Here is a 26142-nt window from a genome sequence, read left to right on the forward strand (position 1 = left end):
GAGGGCAGAGAGGCTGTTTGGAGAGTTGGCATAGGGAGTTTTACTAGTTTGAGACTGGGCTGGGGAGAACTGACATGGAGTTTTGCAACAGATTTTCCTGTCCTTCAGGGGATGTCTTCCTGACCTAGCCCCGGTAATTGCCACAATAAATGCAGAAGGCTATGGGAGTAGCTGTTGTTATATGAATTAGTATCTTTTTAACTTCAGGAACTACAACCTTTTAATCCTTTATCACTAGTAAAAAAAAATTTTAATTGTATTTTATGGTCCATAAGTACCCTATTTCATTCTAATCATGAGCCTGAAACCACTGGACTGACATGAACTAGCCTAACCCAGAATACTTCTTCTACCCACCCTTCTTGGGAACTGACTCTTTCTGCTGGGGACATCATCCTTCTCCTAAATAGCCAGGTTCATAACCTCAGCATAATTTCTGACTCCATGTTCTTTTCCACAAATGTTCAGGTGCCAGATCTTGTTATTTTTTTCTATATAGTTTCTCTTATATATACCCCTTTTCTCCATTCACTTGGTTGCTACCATGGCTCAAGCCCTTATCATTTATTAACTGGATGACTGCAAGAGCAACACTCATTGTTGTCCATGACACAAGTCTCCCGTCAGCCTAGTCCATCTCCTGCACAGCTGACACAATGATTTTCCCAAAACACCTGCTATGTGCCTGGCATAATATTGAGTTCTATAGATTTAAAGAAAGGCAAAAAATTGTTCCTGCCCTGAAAGACCGTCTAGTCTAATGGGAAAGCCAACATGCAATCAACTATAAACAAACAAGATATAGACACATATATTAAATATAATACATATACAAAGTATATATATATATATATATATATACACAAAGTATATAAGTATATAATATATATACAAAGTATATATGTATAAACTATATATGAAACAAATCTATACTTCATATAGGAAAATATGACATGCTATATATGGCACATATACTGTTCATGAAAATTTTGCTACAACACCACAAATTTACCACATGTCAAAAAATTGCTACATATGATATATATAGTATACATAATTAAATATATATTACACATATATGCTATGTATCAAAAACATGGTGTATATGAACAATATGTATCTATAGACACGATACATGACATATATATATACTGATATATATAGATATATAGACATATATAATACTGATATATTAACTATATATACATATATATATATATATATATATACTGAAAATATCAGAGTTAATAACTCATTTCTCCTGCATTAATTCCCCAATGTAAATTATTTTATGCTGTGTTAATTTTAAAACTGGATCTGCAACCACCTGATTACATCCCTGAGTTGAGCTCAGGATTTCCACATTCCTTCTGAGTTAGTTTAAAGTTATAATTAATGGAGAAAATGGTTAATACCATCAGCTTTAGAGAAAATACCAAGGCCAGGTTATCTTTAAATCCTGAAGCTAGATCTAAGAGATAAATTTTCTTTCCGGAAAGCTTTATCTCTCTAACAAACCTCCTAGGAACCAGGAAGTACTTAAACACAGGTCCATTAACAAGGCCAGCAATATGCAAATAGATCCCATAAATCAATCAAGCATCCCTCAATGACAGAAAGGGGTGGTTAGTCCCTTTCCTGGATGTAACCAACCATCTTGTCTTTACCCCACTCTCTCAAGAAGCTGTCTACCCTGTAACCAATCACACCGTCTTCCTCAACTACCTTACTCCCCAAAACTATATGAAGGCTAGTGATCCCTACCTTGGGGTCTTTGGTCATTAAGAGAGGCTATTGATGCATTTTCTTGGTTTCTGTTAGTCTAATTAATAAATTGACCATTTATTAACAATAAATTATTAACAATGCTCAGACCATTGTCTCTCAGTTTACCTTAATTTTCAAATGGAAGACACTATATATGACAAATAAACAACACTCTATGTGACAGACACATATATCTATATCATAACTATAGATATATATGACCAATGGGAGATAAAAAGCAAATGTGTAGCCCTGTTACTCCTCTTCTCAATAAATTCCAGTGACTCCCTATTACCTCAAGGATTTAATGGATTTCACAACCAGGCTGTGACATAATTTTCCAGTCTTATTATACATTATCTTGCCTATTCTAAAATTTCACTCTACTCTTCTCGCTGCTCGTCATGTACGCTCGATCATCTTTCATCTTTGTGACTTTGCAATGGTAACAAATGGCAATAAATATATTTTTCCTTCAATTCTGCTTCTTAAAAATTACTTGTTTCTTTAAAAATTCAACTCGAATCACCTTATATACAGATATCTCTAGTTGTAAATGCTCTCCTCACTTGAATTACCTTGCATGTATATAGTTCTAGCTGCATGTACTATATACGGTAATAGGAGATATATATGAACCAGATAAGGAGAGATCTTTCAAGACAGTTGTGAAAATCAAGTAAGGCTTCATCTATTTCAAAATTTGAGTAGGCCTGAAGGACTTTAAGCATTAAGTCAAGGGCATACTTAAAGTATCTTCTCCCTGCTATTCTCCTAAGGGCATACTTAAGTGCCCTTCTTGTTATCCTCCCTATTTCAACCAAATATGGGCAACTATGTACTTATTGGTCAAGTTCAATTTCTTGGGTAGTTCCTGCGTTTAGAATGTAAGATCCTCAGCCAATAAGGATGAGGGTCAGTGGAGGAGGGGGAATTTGTGTTAGGGATTAAAAGCGTTGACCCTGCCCCCTACGGTGCTTCCTCCCTCAATGAGTGGGATGCCCAATTCTCTTGAGAAGGTATAATAAACTTTGCTTTGCTTCTAGAGATCTCTCCAGTCTTTTTATTAAATGGTTTCTGACCCACACACATATATATATGCTCCTTGAGGAAAAGATGGCCGTTTTTGTCTTTGTATTCCTAGTACCTGGCAAGAAGTAAATGCTCAATAAGGGTGTGTCTGTTTTCCTTCTTTCCCTCCCTTTCTCCCCTTCCTCCTTTCCTTCCTTACTTTCTTCTTTCCTTCCTACTTTCTTCCCCCTTCCTTCCCTTTTTCCCTCCATAGAACCACACACTTAGTGTGGAAGAGACCTAAGATATTCCTTATTTTATGGATCAAGTCATTTGAGGTCTACAAAGGAGGTCTACAAAGGGAAATTCTCTTTACACAGCACTTATCTCCCAGACCTTTCTCCTCTAAGAGGAATTTAAGACACCCTGAAGTAAATCTGCTTCCTCTCTCCTTCCCACTCTTCCATAGTTCCTCCAGAGGAGACCTGGAGCCATCAGCTATGGACCCCCAGTCTAGGGAGGGCCTGCAGTCAATACTTCGGGTCCTGGGCCTCCCTTTCCCCCACTGTCCTATAGAACACTTTATCCCAAAGAGGACCCAGTCAGTATTATCTCTAAAATATATATGGGGCCTAGAATCCTGAGAGTCCTAACTCATTTTTGCCTTCAGATTGCATTTTCTACCCTCTTACCTCAACCTAGGATTTCTTTCCAGCCCAACCCCCTCTCAGCTTCTGAGCCCTTTGTTGCGAGAGTCTCACAAAGTCTGAGCAAACAGAGAGATCAACTGTCTCATCGCGAGGGCTGAAACCCAGGATTTTTTTTTTTTTTTTGCTCAGTCCCCTCCCCCCTTTCCTTTCTTCTCTGTACTCTCCCACTCGCTGTCCTTCCCCCAACATATCCCCCAGCTCTTCTGTATATACCAGACCCCAAGTGAAGAAGTCCTGCAGCCCCCTTCTCCAGACAAAACTATCCTTATCCTTCAAGGTTCAACGTGAACATCATCTCTTCCAGCAAGTCTTTGTCGTGAGATACCCAGTTCTGGATTTGAAGTCAGGTTCAGATCCTTCCAGACACTTACTAGCTGTGTGTACTGCTTACTTCCCTTGGGCCTCAGTTTTCCCCATCTGTAGGGGGTTGGACTCAGTGACCTCTAAGGTCCTTTCTACCTCTAAATCCTTCCCTGAGCTTCTCCATTGTGTCCTCGACATTTCCACATTCTTGTGTCAACCTATTTCCTGAGGTAGGGGGTTGGGAGGAGGTAGGGAGGGAGTATTCCCTTTTTTTCCTCTGATTATCCTTATCTCATCCCTCAGCTAGCCTATGAATCCCATCAGGATCTGATTTTACCTCTCCCTCTCTTTCTCCGCTTCACTCAGCCTAGGACCTTACCAATAGCAAAGGGCAAATAAAGTTTTGAATTGAAGTGAAAGTGCCTTCAATGAAAAATCTTTAAATCTCATAAACTGTTGAATGTATAAAGGAAAGGACAGGAGGGGAAGTTGGTTTAGTGTCCTATTTGGTGCAGTGGTTAGAGTGCTGGGCTTGGGATAAGAGAAACCTAAATTCAAATGCCGTGTCAGAGATTTAGTAGTTAGGAGACCCTGGGCAATTTTACTTCTCAAAGCCTCAGTCTCTTATTCCATAAAAAAAGGAAATTGAATCTAAAAGCCTTCAAGGCCTTTAGGTATAGCCCATGGTTCTTAGGCTGGTCTTTCTACTTACTATCTCTATGTACCACTGGGCAAAAACTCCTTCCTCCTCTGAGATTGTAGTTTCATCCTTTACAACATAAAAGGACCAGAATGAGTAATATCCAGTGGGAGGGATGTAGAAGACCCTTACCCCAAATGACTAATCAGAGATCACGCAGTAGAAGGCAGAAAATTTGTTTATTGAAAACCTCCTGAGGATGAGCCGTTCCATCACAAGATAAGAAAGAGAAAGCTCAGTGGTAGGAGGGCTGAAGAAGTAGTAAAGATACATCACAAGTAAGAGAGCATTGAGAAGGGGAGGGGGAGGCATCTAATTGGTTGTTGCTATTTGGAGAGATTGGAATGGAAGATGTCTGTTGAAAATCAGGCCTTCAGGATTAACCAAGCAGATAATGGTCCAGACTAAATATCGATAAATGTCAAATACTGATAAATGTCATCAGCTCAGATTAAGTAAATATGTTTATAGCTGGCCAAGGCTCAAGTAAATATGAGCCTGCATATGTTATACAGGTCATAGGGGAAACACAGAAATGATGAAAATAAAATACAGAAAAAGAATTCATACATTCCTGTAAGTTCTTCACCTTATCTCTCTCTATTCCATACATCCAAGATCCTTTTCAGTTCTGATAATTTTAAGTGCCTTGTGATAGGAAAAAAAAAATCAGTTAGTAATCCAGGGCCTGGTACAGGGAGACTAGGATCCACGTGGCTGAGGAGATGGGAGTCATTCAACACCCAGAACTAAGCCAGAAAACATTAGATGTTATTCAATTTCACAACCATTTATTGAGTATTTTATGTCCAAAGACAAAACCAACATATCCACTGCCCTCAAGGACCTTATATTCTATTGGGGGGAAACCAATATATATAAAGATAACTATCTACAGAAACTACACAGAGTCATCTGAGCACCCCCAACTCTACCACTTGTCTGGCAGGAAAACCAATATAGACAAAGATAACTATCTACAGAAACTAACAAAGTCATCTGAGCATCCCCAACTCTACCACTTGTCTGGCAGGGTAGAACCATGCGCTCAGGTTCTAGCAACAGGGATTCTGGTCCCCAGAAACCAATGTCGCTTCTCCTACCTCTTTCCCCTCAATAACGGAGGGATGGAAAATCAATTGAAGAATGGCTGCACAAACTATGGTATATAAATATAATGGAATATTATTATACTATAAGAAAGGAGGAAGAGACAGTTTCAGAGAAACCTGTATGAATTAATGCCGAGCAAAGTGAGTAAAATCAGAAGGACCATTTGTACAATACCAACAGAACCTAAAAACAAACAACTTGGAAAGATTTGAGAACTCTAATTCATATCAATTATGAAACATATCATCTACCTCAGAACAAAGAAATAGGGGACTTGGGCTACATGGATTCTTGAACATGGCCAGTTTGTTTTCCTTCACTAAGCTTATTTGTTATCAGGGATTTTAGCTTTTTATTTTACATACTGGTGAGGGAAAGATAGGAGGAAGAGAAAAGTTTTGCTAATTAAAAAAAAAAAAAGGTAGGGTGAATATAGGGAAAGGAAAAGGTCAAAATCCCTTTGGCTTTTGAGACTTAAGCCAGTTTGGATTCTTCCCAGAGCCCATTGTCCAGGAGGAAAAGCTAGCAAGGGAGTCAAAAAAGTGGCAAAGAAAGGTAGACTGGCTATTTTCTCTTGTTTTTCCCTCAACTCTTTCTAACTCCTAAAATGAGGGGAAAAAAGAATCAAGAGAAGTATGTTCCACCCTAGTAGGTGGCTGGAAGACCTTCAATAATCAGATTAGCGTAAGGTCAGTGTGGAGGTGAGAGATGAAGAAGAAGGATTGGGAAGAACAATAGAATCAGTGAGAAACTTTAGGGTTAGAGAAACTATTCTTCTGACTAAAGTGTCCATACCGAATCTTCTTCCAGCCTTTGCTTGAAGACTTCCAGGAAGAGAGAAACCACAAACCTTGAGGCAGCCTCTTCTACTCTGGGGCAACCCTATTTGGTAAGAAAATTTTTTCTGACTTCAAGTTTAAATTTGCCCCATTCCAGTTTTTCATGCATTTTCTTTCTATAGGTTTTAGACAGATATTGCTTATTATTTTAAGGAAAGCTCCCTTTATCCCTATGCTCTCTCTTGTTTTTAATGTGAATGGGTGCTGTATTTTGTCAAAAGTTTTTTCTGCTTCTGTTGAGATTATCATATAATTTCTGTTGGTTTTCTTATTGATATGGTTGATCATGGTCACAGTTTTCCTGATATTGAACCAACCCTGCATCCGGTATAAATCTCACTTGGTTATAGGGTATTATCCTGCTGATAAGTTGCTGTTATCTCTTTGCTAATATTTTATTTAAAAATTATGCATAATAAGACTATAAAATTGTGCATTACCTTTGACCAGAAAGGCTATTACTGGGTCTGTATCCAAAGGAAATCATAAAGAAGGGAAAAGGACCCACATGTGCAGAAATATTTGTAGCAGCTCTTTTTGTGGTACCAAAGAACTGGAAAATGAGTAGGAAAATGTCCTTCAATTGAGTAATGGCTGAACAAGTTGTGGTATACAAATGTAATAGAATATAAATATAAAAAATGATGAAGAAGCTGATTTTAGAAAGTCATGGAAAGATTTACATGAACTGCTGCTGAGCAAAACAAGCAGAACCAGGAATACATTGCACACAATAACAGAAAGACTGGATGATGATCAATTATGAAATACTTGGTTCTTCTCAGTGGTTCAGTGATCCAAAGCAAACCCAATAGATTTTGGACAGGAAATGCTATCTGCATCCAGAAAAAGAACTAAGAATAAATACTGAATGTAATTTAACACATACCGTCTTCACTTCTTTTTTCTATTTTTTTTTCCTCTTTCCCATGATTTTTCCCTTTTGCGCTGATTTTTCTCTTCCAACATGATTCATAAAGCAATGTATACTAAAAATAAATAAATTTACTAAGAAAAAAACCTTTCTTTCTGTAAAACCATCTCCTTCCTTCCAAATACCCAGCTTTACAACCTCAGTTCTTCCCTATCTCTCTCACCCATCACATCTAAGCAGTTGACAAATCTGGATGACTTCCTCATAGATCTTATTATATATGTCACATCCATCCTCTTTTCTTTTTGTACAAAATCACCACCTTCATTCCATTTCTCCTAGACTACAGCAAGAGCTTTCCAATTGGCCTCCTCACCCTGAGTCTCTTTTATCACTCCAATTCATCTTGCACCCAGCTATCGAACCAATATTCCTTTTTAAAAATTACATCAATACATATTTGTGGAATAAAACAAGCATTTCCATAACATAGTACAATAATAAAGATGATTGTACATGGAACCACAAATCTGCTGTGTATAACTACCTCCTCCTTTCAAATGTCCAACAAAATTATCATGTAATTTTTTTCCTCCCCTCCCTCAATTCCATCCTAGAGAGGGCTATCATTTGACACAAATAGGGTGTGTATGGGTATGGATATAAGTATACACACATATAGGGGTACACACATAATATACATTGTGTGTGTGTGTGTGTGTGTGTGTGTGTGTGTGTGTATAATTTTTCTATATATACTTCTATTTTTCAGTTCTTTCTCTGGATGCAGATAGCATTTTTTCATATGTCCTTTACAGTTACCTTTATAAATTGTACCCTTATTCACTTAGTCATTTTTTAAAATGATATTACTCTTACTGTATACAATATTCCCTTGGTTCTGTGAACAGATATTCCTAAACTACAGGTCAAGCAAATTGTCATCCATCTGCTTAGTAAACTCCAGATGCTTCTGCTAGCCTCTAGGACAAAATACAAATTCCTTTTTTTGACTTTTAAATCCCAGCACAATCTGATTCCAGTCCAGCTCTCAAGTCTTATTTTAATTAAACAAATTTTTTCAAGTAACAAATATTTTAAAAAATTAATCTGTCCCTTTCATTGACCAATTTTTTAAAAAATTCTTCTGACATATTCCAACAAAACAAATTTCTATGTTGGCTATGTCTGCAAACATCTGTCTCTTTCTGCCTTTTAAATTTACCACCTCCTTGGTAGGAGGTGAGTGACATGTTTCATTTTCATTTTTTTGGTCTCCTTGTTGGCCATTGCATTGATCAGAATTCTCGGGTCTTTCAAAATTGTTTTTCTCTAATGTTCACTCTCAACAGCTTACTTCTCTTTGCATCATTTCCTAGAATGCCTCAGTTTCCTCTGAAATTGTCCATTTCCTATGACACATGAACATTTCATTAGATTCCTATAACACCATTCGGTTAGTCTTTCCACTTCCAGGTTTATAGAAGATACTCTCCCATCATGCATTTGCCATATTGACTGGCTAGACTCTACCTCCCATCTCTGCACCTTAGTACAGATTGTTCACGCTTGGAACGCTCTTTCTCCTTACTTGGGCCTCTTAGAGTTCCTAATTTCCTTTAAGACTTAGCTTAAGTGAAGCCTTTTCTGATCTACCCCAACTGTGAGTTTCCTTCCTTTGTGGGAGAGCGGTGTGTATGCTGGTAAATGTTTACTAACCAGCTTGCGGATGGGTAGGGACGGTTAGAGTTCACAGTTTTAAGATTAATTTGCACTCACATTTTCTCCATGTAGACAAGGAATAAAATTCTAACTCAAACCCTGATTTGTAGTTCTGGCAGGTTTCTGAGATGTCAATGCTGGCACTGAAAACATTCCATATGGTATATGTTGTCTCCAAAAGAAGGGTAGCTCCAAGAGACAAAGGTTAATTCACTATTGTCTTTTTAACTCCAGAGCTTTCTCCAATGCTTGGGTTTATGTAGGCATTTAATGCTTTGGGAATTGAATTAAGATTACAATTATCCCTTTTCAAGGATTAGGGGCATGGAGCACCCGCGATCTGGAAAATCCAAGTAAAAATTTTTGTACCTTCCTTTGTACCAGAGAAGTCTAAGTTATTATGGCATTAAAAGATAAAATATGTTGATATTGTACAACACTATACATATATTTTATGCATTTTTGCATTTCTAAATTTTTTCTGTGTTATCTGCTGGACTTTGCATTTCATCAGCAACTGCAGCAGAACTTGCAAAAAATTTCCATATAATTTCTTATGCCAACCATGGGGAAAGTTGTGACTGGGAAGGAATAACTATACTCCCTGCTCTGCCTCTGGGGTCAATCAGAACCAATATAATCTCTTGTGTACACTACAATTCTTTAAATATTTGGAAAACTGTTATCCTGTTCTACCCTTACTCCCCTCTCCCCTTCTCCAGGATTCCCTTCTCCAGTCAAAATATTCCCAGTTCCTTCAACCAATTCTCTGGATATTCCTTAGTTTCTTAGGGTCCTTCTTGGCAACCCAAACTGAATAGAGCACTATACCTGTTACCCAACCAAAGCTCAGTTCAGAGAGTATCACCTTTCCTCCTTCTGGACACTCTGTCTCTTTAAGTGAAATCTAACAGCATTTTGGGTGCTGCTAAAACATACAATGTTGGTTCATTTGAGGTTTACAAAACATGAAAACAAAAATAACAAGCAAAAACTTTCCCCAGATCTTTTTCAGATAAGTTGTTGACTAGCCAAATGTCTCCCATCTATCTATGTTTACATGGATTAAAAAAAAAGCCTATTAAATTCATTCTTATTGGATTCAGTTCAATATTTTAAACAGTTAATGCCTTTTCAAATCCTGATCTTGTCATCCAAAAACAATCCAACCTCTGAGCTATATGTCATCTGTCAATTTAACAATCATGCCCAGTGTCTGGCATCTGAACAGTACTTCATAAATGCCTGCTGAATGATTCATTTCTGCATTTACCTAAGGCTAATAAAAATGTTAAATAGCCAGAGCCAAGAACAGCTCCCTTGCTGATTCTATCGGTGACCACCTTCCATGCTGATCATGAGAATCATAGAGTTAAAGCTGAAAGAAACTTTAGAGGTCACTTAGTCCAACCACCTCATTTTACAGAAAAAAAAGCTAAAAGTCTAGACACGACAAGTGATTTGTTCAAGGTTGTTTAAATGAAAGAACCAAAATCAGTTATAAATCCAAGATTTTTTTCATTGTGCCATGCTATGTCCTCATTGAAAGAGGAACTTCTCTTTTGATCCACTGTTCAACTACTTTCAAATTCATCCAATTGTTCTGTTGTCTGTAGGCAGTTATGTTAACCAGTAGAGAAGATCAACAAGCTCTGGATCTGGAGTCAAGAAGATCTGAATTCAAATCCAGACTCGGATACTTCCTTAGTATGTGACTGTTTACCTCAGTTTTCTCAGTTGTAAAATGGGGATAATAATAACATCTGCCTCCTAAGTTGCTGTGAGGATCAAGTGAGATAATATTTGAAAACTGCTTAGCACAGTGCCTGTCATATAACAGACACTATATACATCTTAGTCATCATCATCATGATTGCTGTTGTTGTCTAGCCCACATCTCTCCATTTTTCCCACTTTGTCAATAACTGCTGAAATTTTCATAAACTCTACCTGTAGCATCCCCTAGATTTCTGTTTTTTAAAATAGTCAAAAAGGAAAATAAGTTTAGTCATATATGATTTGCTCTCAACGACTCATCCATTTAATCTCCTGCTGTTGTTGATTTCCTCTCCAGAAGTTCACCAACACCTCTCTAATGAGCCTTTCTAGAATTTCCACAGAAATCCAAAACTCCATTCTCTTCTCTTTCTTTGAAAATTAGGACAATACATGCTCTTTCTCCATTTGGGCAACAGATCTCTTGCTCGTTGTCATTTATCAAAGATCCTTGACAATCGTTCAGCAAGTTAAGCCAAGCTAACAAGCTCTTTCCCTGGAGTAGGCTAGCACATGCTAAGCAATGGAGATACATAGAAAGTCAAAAATAGTCTTTGCCTTTAAGGAACTCACAATGTAATGGGGAATTGCAGTCCCATCTACCGGTCCTTCCATTTCTCTGTGACATAGTCTACCTGCTTGGGTGGATTTTCATCTCTCATTAATTCTCTTCCTGAAACCTCATTTTAAGAAGGGAGCCCTGGTCAACTATCTCTATTTCCCGGTTGGCTACACTCCTTGAAGTTTTCCATTATGCAACTGTACCAGGCAGAGCTCTAGCTTTCTGATCCTATGTGCTCATTCTCTTCCCATAGCAAAATTTGTGTTTATTAAGGTCAGAGGCTGAACCATTTAAAAATAATAATGGCCCTTAGCACAAGTCTTTGCATACAGTAGGCAATTAATGTGTTCACTAAATTAAGTTACCTTGGAAATCCTCTATCCAGGCAGGTGAATCAAAGCTAGCTGTCTGAGTGACCACTTACGAGTCCCTTGTCCTGCCCTGCCTCCATCTTAGGGCAATAGGGAGAATTTGAGGAGAGAATGGGTTAGAGCTTTTATAAACTTCTGAGGAATATTAGCTATCACTTATTCTTTTCTTCCAGGAAGACACATTTTCATTCCAAGCCTCCAACTCCACCCTAGACTTGAGTGACCTCATAAAATGTTGCCCTCCCAGCTCTGCCTTCCCATAGGGCAACTGGGTGCACCTGGTTGGATTCCCCTAGGATTAGGGGAAGAAGAGGCTAGATGCTGTGTGCCAGCAATATTAAATATATTCAGGTCATGGGCCAACCTTGGGCAAAGCCCTAATAAGCTGTATTCCACACCTGGTAAAATATTGACCCATTAACATATCATTCCACCCAAAAGGGCTGGCTATAATATATCTTAAAGGACTTTAAAAACTCACAACCCTGGACAAACCCTTCCTGGTTCCGAACCGAGGCTATAGAAAAGGAAATATATAACTGAATATATGTGGAAGGACCTTGGTCCTGGGCCAGGTTGGGTGTAGGCCCCACCCTCATCCAAGTGGTAAATAGCTGTCAGCCCTTGCCCACAGCTTCCTATGGCTCCTGACGACAGATCGGCCACCCAATGTGCCCAGATCTGAACAATCTTCAGAATCCAATCTCTTCAAACTTCTCAGTCCTGGCCACTATGAGGGATGGTTCTTGAAAAGCAATGGTGCCCAAAGCTCCAGGACCCAGCTTCAGCCCACAGCCTTGGCATCCAGTTTCTTTCCATCCAAGGGCCATTCAAAGGAGTTAGACATCTCCTGGGGCTCTCCTCATACTGATCTCAGAAGAGTCCAGGGCTAGAGCCTCTGGGTAGCCTGCTCTTTCAGCACCCCACTGCAACATCATTTCAATAGCATCTTTTCCCCTGCTTATAGGAAATCCCTTTACCCTCTCTGGGTCTCAATTTCCTCATCTGTAAAATTAGGAGATGGGAATGGATTGGGAGCTCTTCATTTACAATCTGTGGCTTTTTTTGTTGTTGTAGTAACTATTTCAATATAATTAGTTATTCTAGTCAATATATTTCAATATAATCAATATAATAAAGATAAGGTTCAATACACACACACAAAAATTAATTCCTTGTCTAGATGATCCATAAAATCTCTTCAAGTTCTGGAATTATATAGTTTATTTTTGATGTGGAATTTTCCAACTTGTGGGCCAAGCTATGGCCAAGCTATGCAAAAGGTCCAACTCATTAAATGATTAACAATAATAAACAGATTCACAGAAGCATAGATTTAAGACAGAAAGGCACCTCAATGACCATGGAATCCAATCTCATTTTACAAATGGGGAAACTGAGGCCTGGAGAATGAAGTGACTTAACCAAGGTCATCATCAGAGGCAGGATATGAACCAATGTGCTGATTCAGTGCTTTCTTTGGTGCTTCACACTGCTTCTTTTATAAACTTTCTGTATACCTAATAATGTCACTTTACAGGAAAACTCTTTTTGAATAGATGTGGACTCTACTGTAAGTTCATTTAAACTCATTTTAAACTGTTAATTCACAGTGTATTATCTCAGCGGATAATAATAATAGTTAGCATTTATATGGCACATTAAGATTCGCAAAGTACTTTACAAATATTCTCATTTGAACATCCTGTGAGGAAGGTGCTGTTAATAGCTTCACTTTACAGATGAGGAAACTGAAGCAAACCAAGGCTAAATGGCTCATTCAAAGTCACCCAACTAGTAAAGTATCCAAGATGGAATTGGGTCTTCCTGACCCTAAGTAGATCTAGTGCTTTCATTACTGCATCACCTTATTGCCTCAAGGTAGCTTAGTCATTTTTCAGTCATGTCCAGCTCTTCTCTTCAAGACATCTTTTGGAGTCTTCTTGGCTGAGGTGCTGGACTGATTTCCCATTTCCTTCTCCAGCTCATTTTACACTTGAGGAAACTGAGGCAGACTGAAATGACTTGCCCAATCTAGTAAGTGTCTGAGGCTGGCTGTAAACTAAAAAAAAAAAGGAGTCTTCCTGACTCTAAACTCAGCACTTTACTCACTGTGTCATCTAGTTGCAGCTGGCTATGAGGTCATGATGATACAAAGGCAACTTTGTGAAGGTCCAAGATATTTTCTAGTTAAAATGCCAATTAATCAACAAACATTTATTAAACACCTACTTGATATTGTGTTAAGTCCTGGGGATAAAATGAAAGGCAAAAGCCAGTTCTTGATCTTGAGGAGACCACAGTCTCATATGTAAATGAGTATGGACAAACGAGTTAGACACAGGGTAAATTGGAGATAAAGACCACAGAGAGGAGATGAGCATTAGGGGGAATCAGAAAAGCCTTCCCCTAGAACCTGGGATTCTAGCAGAAGTTTGAAGGAAGTCAGGAAATAAAGATGAGGAGGGAGAGTATTCTAGACATGGGGGAAGAGTCGCTGTCTCAAGACTGCAGAGAACATGGAGTGGTAAGGGGAGAGGAGTCAGATTTTATATCTGTTCATAGAAGTGATAAAGAACCATTTGAAATTGTGGAATGTCAGGGAGAGAGGGGAATATAGGACATGGTCAGATCTCTACATTGGGCCGGTTAATTTGTGCTGAGTAGAGAATGGAATGAAGTGGGGGATCAGTCAGCAGGTTAGTACAATGGTCAGGCATAAGGTAATAAGAGTGGTAGCCTTGTCAGAGGAGAGAAGGGGCCACAGAAGAGATATGTTATGAAGGCAAAATCGACAGTTCTTGGTAACCAATCGGTTGGATATGGGACAGGAGTAGGGAGTGAGGAGTCAAGGATAAAACCTAGAGTTTCAAGCCTGGATAGTAGAAGATAATGGAGTCCTCAGAAATCATGAGGAAGTTAGGAAGTGCAGAGGATTGGGGGTGGATAGGAAGATTTCCCATTTTTTAAAGATTGGAAACCACTGACTTAGGTCATTTAAAAATTTTTCACCCAGCTCTCATACATCAGCTGTTTGTAATCAACAGTTCTTGGAAGATTAGATACAGATGCCATTTTAGACCCAAGGTACCTGTCTCCAAAGTCGGCTGGGTGACCTTCCCATACTCTGCCTTCTAGTCAAATTAGCCTGCTAGCTGCCCACTGAGGACCGGCCATCTCCCAGCCTCCTGTGCCTGGGATCCACTCCCTCCACATCTCTCCTGAGAAAGACTCCCTAGCTTTCTTCAAAACCCTTCCAGGAGGCCCCATCCCTTATTGGCCACTCTCTCTCTTCACTTTTATACTTTGTATATACTTAGAATTTCCCATATTTGTAACCATATAGTATCTCCCCCTCCTCCCCACCAACCAATAAACAAACACTCATTAAGAGCCTACAAAGTCCTAGAGCTGGGGAGTTCCAGCCATGAAAAAAGGTTACATTCTATTGGAGTGTTTCCTCCAAACACCAACAAATTTATACAATGTAAATGGGGAGTATAATTCCAGGTCCTAGCCCCTAGGAAACCAGGAAAGCCTTCCTCCGGCAGAGGATGGGAACTGAGCGGAGCTTGAAGACACATTCAGGGGCAGAGATGAGGCGGAGATGAGGAAGGCTTTCTCCTGAGTGGGGATTATTCCATTGCTGAGGTCCCCACACCTACCAGGCTCCCGCTACACACCTGATATAAACATTTGTGGAATTTATGTTAATTAACATCCCGACGTTCTCAAATCTCTTCCCAGAGCCCTCCTGGCTCTGACATTCTGTTCTCCTGCACTTACGTTATATCCCTTCCAAAGTCGGCCACAGGCTGTGTGGGGTGAAAGAGCACCCGACCACCACGCTGGAGGGAAGTAAGCAGAGAAAGCAGAAGCCGAGGCGGGTGGAGAGGAGGGCTGGGCTGGAGTTTGTGTGTTTTAAATGAAAACCCTTAGCACTCTCAGCTGAGGATTTTTAACCCAAACTGGGTGAACGGTTTCTCTCACAGTCTCGGGCACGCAGATCCGGGCCCCTGGCCAGACAATTAGTGAAGGGGCTCATGGGTTCCTAGGTGGGGATATAGTGGCTGAAGTCCTGGGACTATTTCAGTTCCTGGTTTTCCCGAATTCTTGATTCCTTACATTCTAGTTCCACCCCAAAACTTTCACATAAAGGAGAAAGGAGGGATTTTTCCTTCGGAGAATTTGAAGCAGTTGACTAGCTCAGAATTTGGGACTGGCCCTTTGGTCTCTGCCCCAAGGATCGGAGGGGGAGGGAGGGGGAACTCTGGTTGGTACAGACAGTTCACATCCTCAGAAAGCCCGCTCTTTGTCCCGCAAACGATTCAGCACTCACCAGGACACCAAAGGAAATGGTGATGGAGGGAGACTGGGAAAGCTAGAACTTCTCCCTAAGAGTCTCCTCCCTTGGAGGTCTGGGAAATCAGCTCCCCCCAATTCCCCACTTTCCTAAGTGAGCTCCGTCCCCTTGCAGAAGGCTGGGTGATCTCAGGCCCCCTTCTTAAAGCACTCACCATTAGGTAGTCCTGCCCTTGACGTAAACAGCTCTTCCCCGGGAAACCGGCTCCAAGTTCTGGCCACAGTATTTCCCTCTAGACTAAAAAATCTAGGTTTCACCTGATCGGAGAATTGGCCACCTCCCCACTTCTTTCCCCGCCCAGCTCAGGCCCCTCCCCGTGGCCGAGCCAAAGTTTACCGGACTAAGGCGATGCTCTGTGCTTTGCCAGGAGACTCGAAGTTCAGGTAGTTCTCTGCCTCTTCAAACGCTTTTGTCTTCACGCTCAAAGTTTTCTTCCCTCCTTTCCCAGTTACAAAGAGCTTAGGCTAGGAGGCAGAGGACTTAGAATCCTTGCCACATCACAGATTTTTCTGCAGCAAATTGCTACCTCTCTGAGCCTCAGTTTCCCCATCTGTCAAATAAGGACTTTGAACTAAGTGGTTTCTAAGGCTTCCTTCTCCATTCTCCTCCCTCCTTCCCGCCCAATTCTGATAGTCTTTGTTCTGTGATCCCTTCTGGCTCCAACTTTCTCTATTTCCAACCTCTCTCCCTGCGGTGACACTGTATGCACTAAAGTCCCTTCCCAACTGGCTCATCTGCTTGTAAGGCGTCCACTTCCTCCGCCTCCGTAATCTCTTAATATCACCCCTCCTCCAACACTTGGGGCCTCTCCTAGCTTCGAGGACAAAAAAGGGAAGAGATCCTTCCCTTTGAAATGTAGATTGATTGGTCTTTGTGGTCCAGAGACAATTAACACCTCAAGGCTACTTTTCTCCCTCAGCTTCTAGACACTTTTTTTTAAACAAACCCCCATAAACATCCTCTCCCAGATTCCTCTAACTGCCCTAGGTAGGAGGTCCGGAAGAGTCAATTTCTCCCCCCTTAGAAAATGGAAACGAACTTGGGGGTGGGGGGAACTTGTTCTAGGTGACTGGGAATGAATCGGCAACCTAGACTACCTGGAATAGCCCCATCCCACAACAATTTTTTTTTCTTTTTACTTAGAACCCTTCTGGCAATTTGATGAATTGGATCCCTTAAGTAATTGAAGGGCAAACTCAGTTTCCATCAATGGTCAGTGAAAATAAAGCTAATTTCCCCCTAACCAGGCTCATAGACCTTCTCACTTCTTTCTAGAGGTCTTGAACACCCTCAGATCAAGAACTCCCATCCAAGGGCATCCTGGGAAGCAAGAAAATATATCTGAGGGGCCAAGAATCAAGAAAATATATCTGAGGGACCATGGCCAGGCTTAACATCTCAGGAACAGGAAAAGGTTGTTAAATGACTCAGAGTAGATGGCTAAAGGATGCGTTAAAGGATGTGTTGGAGGATGTGTTGGAGGGTGAGCAGGGCCCCCACCCTCTGAGAGGAAAGATGAGGATATCACTTCATAGAATAAACATTTATTTTGCCAGCGCTTCCACCCAATAATTTCTGGTTTTCATCCTTATGATGTGCAAATATGTTTTGAAATCGGTATACAAAACCTCCCATATCCCAAAAGACTATATAAAAGTTGTAAATATGTACATTTTTTCAAATTGTGTTCAAATATACCATGATGTTAATTAGAAACGAGTATAAAGAGGTTAGATGTCCCAGCTGTGACTTCTTGTGCCCAATCTTCCTGGTACCCAGATATTGATAGAAACCTTGGTGGTGAAGAAATCTACCATTGGAACCAATGAGCCAATTTATAGCCAGTCTCTTAGGGGATCAGGCAATCAGGCGATCAGGGGACCAGGGGATCAGGCGATCAGGGGATCAGGCTTGCCTTCCTCAATAAATCTTAGCTAGTGAAGTTTCTGTTCTTCTGTACAGTGTCCAGTACAACCTAGCGTGCTCCCCTCTCATGCCAGATCCATCTTTCCCTCTAGAGGAGCAGTCCTAGGACTTTTGGACCTTAATGTAAGGGGAGGCACACAATATCTGAGGAAGAAAGATTGGTTCGAGAGGGAGGTAGGAGCTTTAAGTAGGCCAGATACCAGGAACAGTAGTTACATTTCCAAAAATGAACCTTGTAAGGACTGGGTAGGAGGAACTCAGGAATCTAAGTCATGATGCTTACAAGTGCCAAAGATTATGTCAAAAAACAAAGGAAGGGAATTAGGGGAGAGAGTCCTGGGATGGGAACCAGGAGAGCAGATTCTCAGGCCGGTGCCAGAGGATACACTGTCTATTTTCTAAACTCTATTCAATGTCATAATATAAAAATTTAAGATTGGGTGGGAAGCTCGCAGAAGCTGAAGAGAGATAGGGCTGGATGCGGGGTCCCAAAAACCTGAGCAGGATAGAAGTTCGCCTCTGCCACCCACTGGCAGAGTTAGTAAGTGACCATCAGCCTTCTCCAGTAAAATCGAACAATTGTATTTCCCTGGCAAGATGGGCAGGAATCCAATAGAAGGTAACCTGTGTGGGAAACTTGCCAAATTAATGCTAAAGATATAAAAGCCAGTAGCCTCTGACTAGCCTCGACATTACCATGTTTAAGGACTCTGCTCTAAAGACCTCCCAGCCCTGATATCCCAGGTTCTAAGGGCCCTCCAGCTCTCATTTCCTGGGTTCTCAGGGCTCTCCCGGCCCTGACATCCTGGGTTCTAAGGCCCCTCCCAGCTCTGAACTCCTGGGTTCTAAGGGCCCTCCCAGCTCTGACCTCCTGGGTTCTAAGGCCCCTCCCAGCTCTGACCTCCTGGGTTCTAAGGGCCCTCCCAGCTCTGACTTCCTGGGTTCTAAGGGCCCTCCCAGCTCTGACATCCTGGGTTCTAAAGCCCCTCCCAGCCCTGATCTCCTGGGTTCTAAGGACCCTCCCAGCTCTGACCTCCTGGGTTCTAAGGCCCCTCCCAGCTCTGACCTCCTGGGTTCTAACAGTCCTCCCAGCTCATGTCCATTGTTCTAAGGACCCTCCCAGCTCTGACACTGTCTGTTCTAAGGCCTGGGCTTTTCCTACATCTGATATCCTCCCAGCTTTGACATTCTGTGTTCTACGGGCCCTCGCAATTGATATTTTGGGTTCCAACACTGCTGCTTAAATGATCTTATGAGCTTTTCCTTGCAAAAGTCTCTCCAATCCAAAGTCTGGATGAGGTTCCATATTGATGAGGTTCCACATTGCAAAGTTCCCAAAGTAGCCAAGCGAGCCCCCCTCCCCTTTCCCCTAAGTGAGAAGCCCAGAGCCAGAATAGTTTTATTAGAAAATAAAGTGTTTATTCAAATGACATAAAACCTCAGGGGCTGACCTGGCCTTGGGTTGAGCAGGAGGAATGTGGGAGGGAAGAGGAAGTTCAGGGGGAAGGGCTCAGCCCAGGATGGGGAGCTTTAGGCCCCCCCTCTTTCCCAACTATTCCAGTCCAAGCTAGAGCTTTAAAATCAACTTGGGCCCAAGTTGGGAAAGAGGGGGGGCGCAGACTCCCCATGGAATCCAAAATGCAAATCCAAGCCCGAGAGGAAGCAGCACAGGCTAGCACAGCCCAGCTCCGCAGCTGGCCAGATAGGTCCCTGTGGAACAAGAGCAGCTTGCCTGGGCCCAGGGAATGGTTCGGGCTGCCTTGCCTGGCTGCTGACCGGTTTCTCCCTCTCCATTCCATCCAGTCTCAGACCCTCCTGAGGATCCCTTTTCGAATCTATTCCCTCCTCTCCCCTCGTCACCTCCAGGCAGCACAACTGCAGTTCCTTTCCTGGGCTCCGGAGGTGGAGCCTCATAGGGACTTTGAAAATGAAGGAAGCCCCGGGAAGGGGAGAATGGCCCCCTCCCCGGTCTAGTACCTGTAGTAAATCTTCTCTTCACCAAAGACATGCGGTATCCATTGCCCACGAGCTCCACATCCACCCCAGACAGGGTGCTGCCCTCACTGGTGAAGTGGGCCGCTACCGGGCCAGGCAGACTGGGTCCGGACAGAGGTTCCCAGCTGGCAGAGAGATGGCCTTGGCCTGGGGGGGCAGAGCAGCCAGATGCTGGTCCCGCCTAAGCTGGGAAGCGGGGCATTCCCTGACACCCTTCCAGGTCTGAGGAGAGCACAATGGAGGCCACTAGGGCCCCAGTCTCCTCCTCAGCCACAGGGATGACATGGCTGACTCCTGCCTCCCACCCTTCCATCCACCCTAATGTTCCAGGGAGGAGCACAGCGAGTGATTTGCCATGTGCCTTGGACAAGATCTCCTTACCCCAATCCCTGGGATGGGGCTGAGGAAAGATCCAAATCTCTACCCTATTGGTATCACCATCCACTCTGCAGGTTCCTTATATGGACTGTCTCCCCCACCAGAATGCGGGCTCTTTGAGGGCAGGAATTTGTTTCTTAGTATTCCCAGGCTTAGCAGAGTGCATGGCATATAGCAGGTATTTAGAAAATGATGACTGTATTCTAATTATTTGTGGACAAACTAACCACATAACCACTCTGACCCTCTGTGTTCTAAGGGCCCAAAGGGCCCTCCCAACTCTGACCTCCTGGGTTCTATGGGTCCTCCCAGCTCTGACCTCCTGGGTTCTAAGGGTCCTCCCAGCTCTGACCCCCTGGGTTCTAAGGGCCTCCCAGCCCTGACATCCTGGGTTCTAAGGGCCTTTCATCTCAGATTTATTTGTTAAGGTTCTGTAAGGGAAGACTTAAATGAATCAATCTCATCTTCCTCCCCTTCTCCAAGGGCTCACCCCCTTCTTCTGATACATCTGGAAGTCTCCATAAAAGCCTCTTCTCCTCCAGGTTCCTACAGGCAGAAAAAGGTCCAGACCTCAGCTAAGTCTGCTAGCCGGGGCCCAGTCCCTTCCTCATCCCATTCCTCCCAGAGCTCAGACTGGCCCTGGGTTCCTAGGCCTTGGGCCTCATCTTGGACCTCAGTCTCCTCCTCTGCAGGGTGACCCACTCCTGTATCTTTACCAAGAAAACTCCAAATAAGCTCACGAAGACTCACATGATTCACACACAAAACAGCATTTGTTCACCCCCCACATCCATCCGGTCCTTCTAGGTCTCACTTCTGGCCAACTTCCCGTTTCCCTCAGAGCTGACACTCCACTTACTGTGGCCTGCCCAGCTGGCAACTTCCACCCTCAATCACCTCTCCTTGCTTTGCAGGCAGCCAGCACATGGCAGGTTATGTACCCACTCACGTGTCTATGTGGCTTCCCTGGGTAAGCAAGTTCCTTGAGGGTCAGGACTGCCCGATTCTTTAGCACCGGGCACAGCGCCCAGTGCTTTTAACAGGCTTGCGGACGGAGGGTTCCAAGATCCCAGAATATAATCCAGTCCCCCATTGGAAAACGCAAGGAGGTCTCACCAGCTAGCAGAAGGCTGCAGACGGACATTGGTGACTGGCTCCTCCACAGGCAGCAAGATCTGGACATTGGTGAGCGGGGTGGGCAGAGCCATGGCGCTTGGGCAATAACTATACTCCACTGAGACTTGGGTCAGAGCCCGGCCACATTGCCAGTGGGCACTGAGCTGCAGAGGGGCCGCCTGGGCCCCAGGCTTAGAGAACTGGGCAAGGAAGAGGGCAGTGGTTAGGGAGAGAAGCAGCTGGTCTTGTCCCCTTCCCCAATTTGTCCTATGTGTTAGCTGGGACTCCTTCCAACTCTAGATCTCATCAGTACTGTCTCTGTATGTGAACAATGAAAGTTCCCTATCCTGTCCATTGGGGTGCCCATGTCCCTGAGTTAGAGCCCCCTTCCCATCTCCCTGAGTTAGAGCCCCCATCCCATCTCTTTGAGTTAGGGCCCCCTTCCCATCTCCCTGAGTTAGAGCCCCCTTCCCATCTCCCTGAGTTAGAGCCCCCATCCCATCTCCCTGAGTTACAGCCCCCTTCCCATCTCCCTGAGAGCCTCCATCCCATGTCCCTGAGTTAGAGCCCCCATCCCATCTCCCTGAGTTAGAGCCCCATCCCATCTCCGAGTTAGAACCCCCATCCCACCTCCCTGAGTTAGAGCTCCCATCCCATCTCCTTGAATTAGAACCTCCATCCCATCTCCCTGAGTTAGAGCCCCCATCCTATCTCCCTGAGTTAGAGCCCCATCCCATCTCCCCGAGTTTCCATGTAGAGCCCCCATCCCTACATCTAGGCCTTCTGAGACCACATGGCCCGGGCATCTGGGGAATCCTGCCAACTTTCCCTCCGTCTCTTACTATCACAGCTGACATCTTCCTTTTGGGCTCCCGGCTCTCCCTCTTCCTGTATCCCCCTTCCTAGGCCTTCACCTGGTATCTAAGCAGCACCACATTGTAGTAGGAGGCTGCCGGGGTCTGTTCCGCCTGGCGCTGAAGATGCCCCGTCAGAGCAGACATGTTCAGCCAGAAGTCCTTGGTGGCTGGATCGCTTTGAGAAGGGTCACTGGAGAGCAGGTTTGAGGCTGGTGGGTCCAGGCTCCCCATCCCAAATCTCTCCAAAAGCTGGCTCTTTCCACTCTCCTCCCCCCAGTTAAGATCTAGGGTTCCTTTCCCAACGCCCCCCACCCAGTTCCCTCCTAGCTTTGATCCCATGCCCCCAGAGTACCCCTACAACATTCTGGCCAGACCGGCTGCCCCAGCCTCTGCCTCCTCCACACCTGAAGAGCAGGTCAGCGTTGGGCTGGAAGTGTTCAATGATGGTGGTTCGGACCAGACGGAAACTGAGCACGGGCAGGGGCATCGTCCCATTGAACACCCTCACGATCCCCGCAGGGAAGGACATGGTCAGCTCGCCTGTCACCTTCACCATGCAGCTGTGGGGCACGGAGCTCAGAGCGGGCACTGGGCCTCCCCTTTCACCTCCCCCCACCCTCCTGCTGAGTCTCACCTCCAGAGAAAAGAGCTTTCCAGAGCATAGCTATGGCATCATGGATACAGCATTAAACGTGGAGTCAAGAAGACTCCAGTTCAAATCCTCCTTCGGACTCACTAGCTTCATGACCCTGAGCATAGCCTCTTTCAGCCTCAGTTTCCCCATTTAAAAATTGGGATTATAAAGCACAAACCTTCCTGGGAAGGAAGTGGTTCCTGAGATGAACCACTTGTATGTCTTGAAAGGCTTTATAGACAACAATCTTGGTGGTTATTATTTTCATTATTGCATTTTATATATTTTATTATTTTGTTTAATATTTATCTTGCAGTTCTATTATAGTTCTATAATGTAATATATATATTTACACACTAAAAATGGAATATTTAATTAGACATTTAATGTGTAAATATATTAAAATATAAATGTACATAAAATGTCATAATATTTAACATATAAGCTACATCATCATATATTTTATATAACATAACATAATTGTGTTGCTTTATTATATAAACTAAAGAGTATTATAATTTTTAAAATATATATTTATATGCTATCATATATTTTATTAGTATTTTAATATTACATGTTTTGTTAATGTGTAATAAATTTTCTATATTGTATATTCTATTAATGTAATATATTTAACATTGTTTTGTTTTGCTTTTTGCTAAGATCTGTGATTTAATATTATAAATTTTATTAATATATGTTTTGTTAATATGTAATAAATTTTCTATATAACATATTCTATTAATGTATAATATATTTAATATATTTTACATTGTTTTGTTTTGCTTTTTGCTAAGACCTGTGATTTTATCACTGTAGGAAACTCCTAGTATGTCAGCTTCCTCCACAGATGCAGGCCTGGGTTTTCTAGGCCTTTCTAATCTCAGCCATTGTCCTGGGCAGGAGAGGTATTTTAGAGGGCAAATGTAAAAGTAGCCTCCCCACAAAACTCCCTTAGTAAGATCCTAGGCTACCACTGCATTTGATGTCACTGTTATCTACCATGTTCTTTACTATCCCTGATCTCACCTGAGCCTCAGAACTCAATGAGAGGAAGCCCAAGAGGCCAACAAGAACTATTTTGCAAAAAAGGGAAACAGTCTCAGACAGAGGAAGATGCTCACCGAAGGTGATCCTGTAAGTTAGTTAGGGAACCTCAATTCTTATTCTGCTTCTATCTCTGATCTCTTGGTCTCTGTCCGTTTGACCATCCAGTGACCAGGGAGAATTTTTAGGGGGCAGGATTACAGTGGCTCAAGAAGCAAGGAGAATGAGTGATGATCAGACCTGCCAGCGCTCTTTCCCCCTCAACCCCATCTATTCCAATCTGTGTCCTACCTGAGGGCATCCTGACCCCGGAAGTAGGCATTTATGTATTCAGTGAAGGCTGTGGCTACGGGCAGGGCATCCTGGGAACCTAGCACCACAGGGCTCGGACCCCTGGAGATCCCTGTGGGGAGAGGGGGGAGAGAAAAATAAGTCCCAGGAGCCAGGCCCGCCCCTCAAAGAACTGTATCAGAGGATAAAATAACAGAGTCAGGAGATTCCTTAGGAATAATAAAATGCAGCCTAATTTTACAGATGGGGAAACTGAGGCCCAGAGTTGGGGTAGGGAAGACTCATCCAAGTCAAATCTGGGGCAAGGCTGAGACTCAGAATGACAGGATGTCCCAGATAAAAGGCACAGACTGCAGAGAGGAATGCCCTTAGCAACAGGTGGTTCAGGCTGTCCTTGAAGTCCTCCAGTGACGGGAAGCTCACTACCCATTTCACTTCTGAGCAGCCTTCTTGATTTCTAAGTTTTTCCTAACTTAAGAGCAAGAATCTGCCCCTCCTGGACCTCTCTTCCATCCATTGCCCCCAACTTTGTTTGGGGACGTAACAAAGAAAGTTAATCCCTTTTCCTCTGGAAGGCATTTTAGGTACCTAGAGGATTTTGAGCGTTTGAGTTAGCCCCTTTCTCAGAAGAGAAAACTGAAGTCCACACAGCTAAGAAAACTGAGGTCCACACAGCTAAGAGAGGCAGAGCTGAGGCAGAGTTGGGGATTGAAACTTTTAAATTTAGTCAAGTCCCTTTAGTCAAACTTGTGGAGATACTCTGCCCTCAGGAAGGTTGCAATCACAGTCAGGGGATCTGTTTCCCAGCCCAGAGCCCTCTCCTTTGTGTGATTTACACAAACTCTCCACCGCAGCTCATACCCTCTCTTCCACCCTTGACTCCTAATATTCCACAGGGTCCCCAAGACCTACCGAGGCTTGACTGGGAGAATACGCTGTTCCTCTCTGGGAGGCTGGTGGGGCCGGAGGAACTCAGGGGGGAAGGACTCAAGGATCGAGACTGGAAACAAAGTAGAGACCATTGGAGCTGGCCAAAAATCAAGTCTGGCCCTCTTCATTAGGAAAACAGAGGACCTTAAATAGACTTTTCCTTAGTAGCATCTATTTAAAACCATCAACAAGCATCATATATAATGGGGGTAAACTAGAACCATTCTCAGTAAGATCAGGGGTGAAACAAGGCTGCTCACTATTATCATTACTCTTTAATATTGTATTAGAAATGTGAAATTAGAAATTATTAGAAATATTAGAAATTAGCTTTGACAATAAGAGAAGAAAAGGAGATTAAAGGAAAATAGAGGCCTAGAGACCAGGGAGTTGGGATGTGAACCCTGCACTCTGGACTCCCTCCCCCAGACTATGTGGGCAGAGGTAAACTCCCGCCCTGGGCAATGCCCAGCGCCCACCTCCCTGTGTTGTCTCGGGAACCTCTTCCCATTCCTCTCCCCCTCCAGGTCCCCTTTCTGTCCTGGGACCTGTCACAGCCCAGAACCATGAGCAGCCATGTTCTATAGGAAGTCAAGCACGTGCAGCAAGCTGCTGACCCCAGCCTCCTGGGTGCTGTGCTGCCCCTACCAGGTCTCCGTTGCTCCGGGTGAGGGCACTAGGTATCTTCCTGGTATGGCCTCTTCTGGGCAGCACGGCCTGTCCCTCCCGGAGCCCTGTGTCGGGCAGAGCAGACACCTGGTCTGGGTATTGTGGATTTGAGACGAGTAAGAACAACAATAATAGTAATCATAATAGCTCTTATTTATGTAGCATTGTAAGGTTTGCAAAGTACCCTA

At 43.1% G+C, this 26142-nt stretch overlaps 2 protein-coding genes across 5 annotated transcripts in view; both read right to left on the minus strand.

The window, feature by feature from the left end:
- B3GNT3 (UDP-GlcNAc:betaGal beta-1,3-N-acetylglucosaminyltransferase 3) overlaps positions 1 to 16366 on the minus strand; it is a 37340-nt gene extending 20974 nt beyond the window's left edge. Inside the window, exon 1 of the mRNA XM_051972388.1 lies at positions 16266 to 16366. Coding sequence (XP_051828348.1) covers positions 16266 to 16268 — 3 coding nt within the window. The 5' untranslated portion in view covers positions 16269 to 16366. The remainder of the gene's footprint in view (positions 1 to 16265) is intronic.
- A 3068-nt stretch (positions 16367 to 19434) lies between these two features.
- Positions 19435 to 26142, minus strand: part of FCHO1 (FCH and mu domain containing endocytic adaptor 1) — a 50658-nt gene continuing 43950 nt past the window's right edge. For 3 of the 4 annotated variants that reach the window (XM_051972384.1, XM_051972385.1, XM_051972387.1), the window contains 9 exons: positions 25934 to 26046; positions 25268 to 25355; positions 24356 to 24467; positions 22788 to 22943; positions 22441 to 22573; positions 21527 to 21726; positions 20901 to 20956; positions 20015 to 20179; positions 19435 to 19747 (listed from right to left, as the gene is read on the minus strand). In XM_051972384.1, coding sequence (XP_051828344.1) covers positions 19710 to 19747; positions 20015 to 20179; positions 20901 to 20956; positions 21527 to 21726; positions 22441 to 22573; positions 22788 to 22943; positions 24356 to 24467; positions 25268 to 25355; positions 25934 to 26046 — 1061 coding nt within the window. In that variant the 3' untranslated portion in view covers positions 19435 to 19709. The remainder of the gene's footprint in view (positions 19748 to 20014; positions 20180 to 20900; positions 20957 to 21526; positions 21727 to 22440; positions 22574 to 22787; positions 22944 to 24355; positions 24468 to 25267; positions 25356 to 25933; positions 26047 to 26142) is intronic. The other variant, XM_051972386.1, reaches the window with a different exon arrangement.

The sequence above is a fragment of the Antechinus flavipes genome, chromosome 1 (assembly GCF_016432865.1).
Source record: "Antechinus flavipes isolate AdamAnt ecotype Samford, QLD, Australia chromosome 1, AdamAnt_v2, whole genome shotgun sequence".
Taxonomy (NCBI): domain Eukaryota; kingdom Metazoa; phylum Chordata; class Mammalia; order Dasyuromorphia; family Dasyuridae; genus Antechinus; species Antechinus flavipes.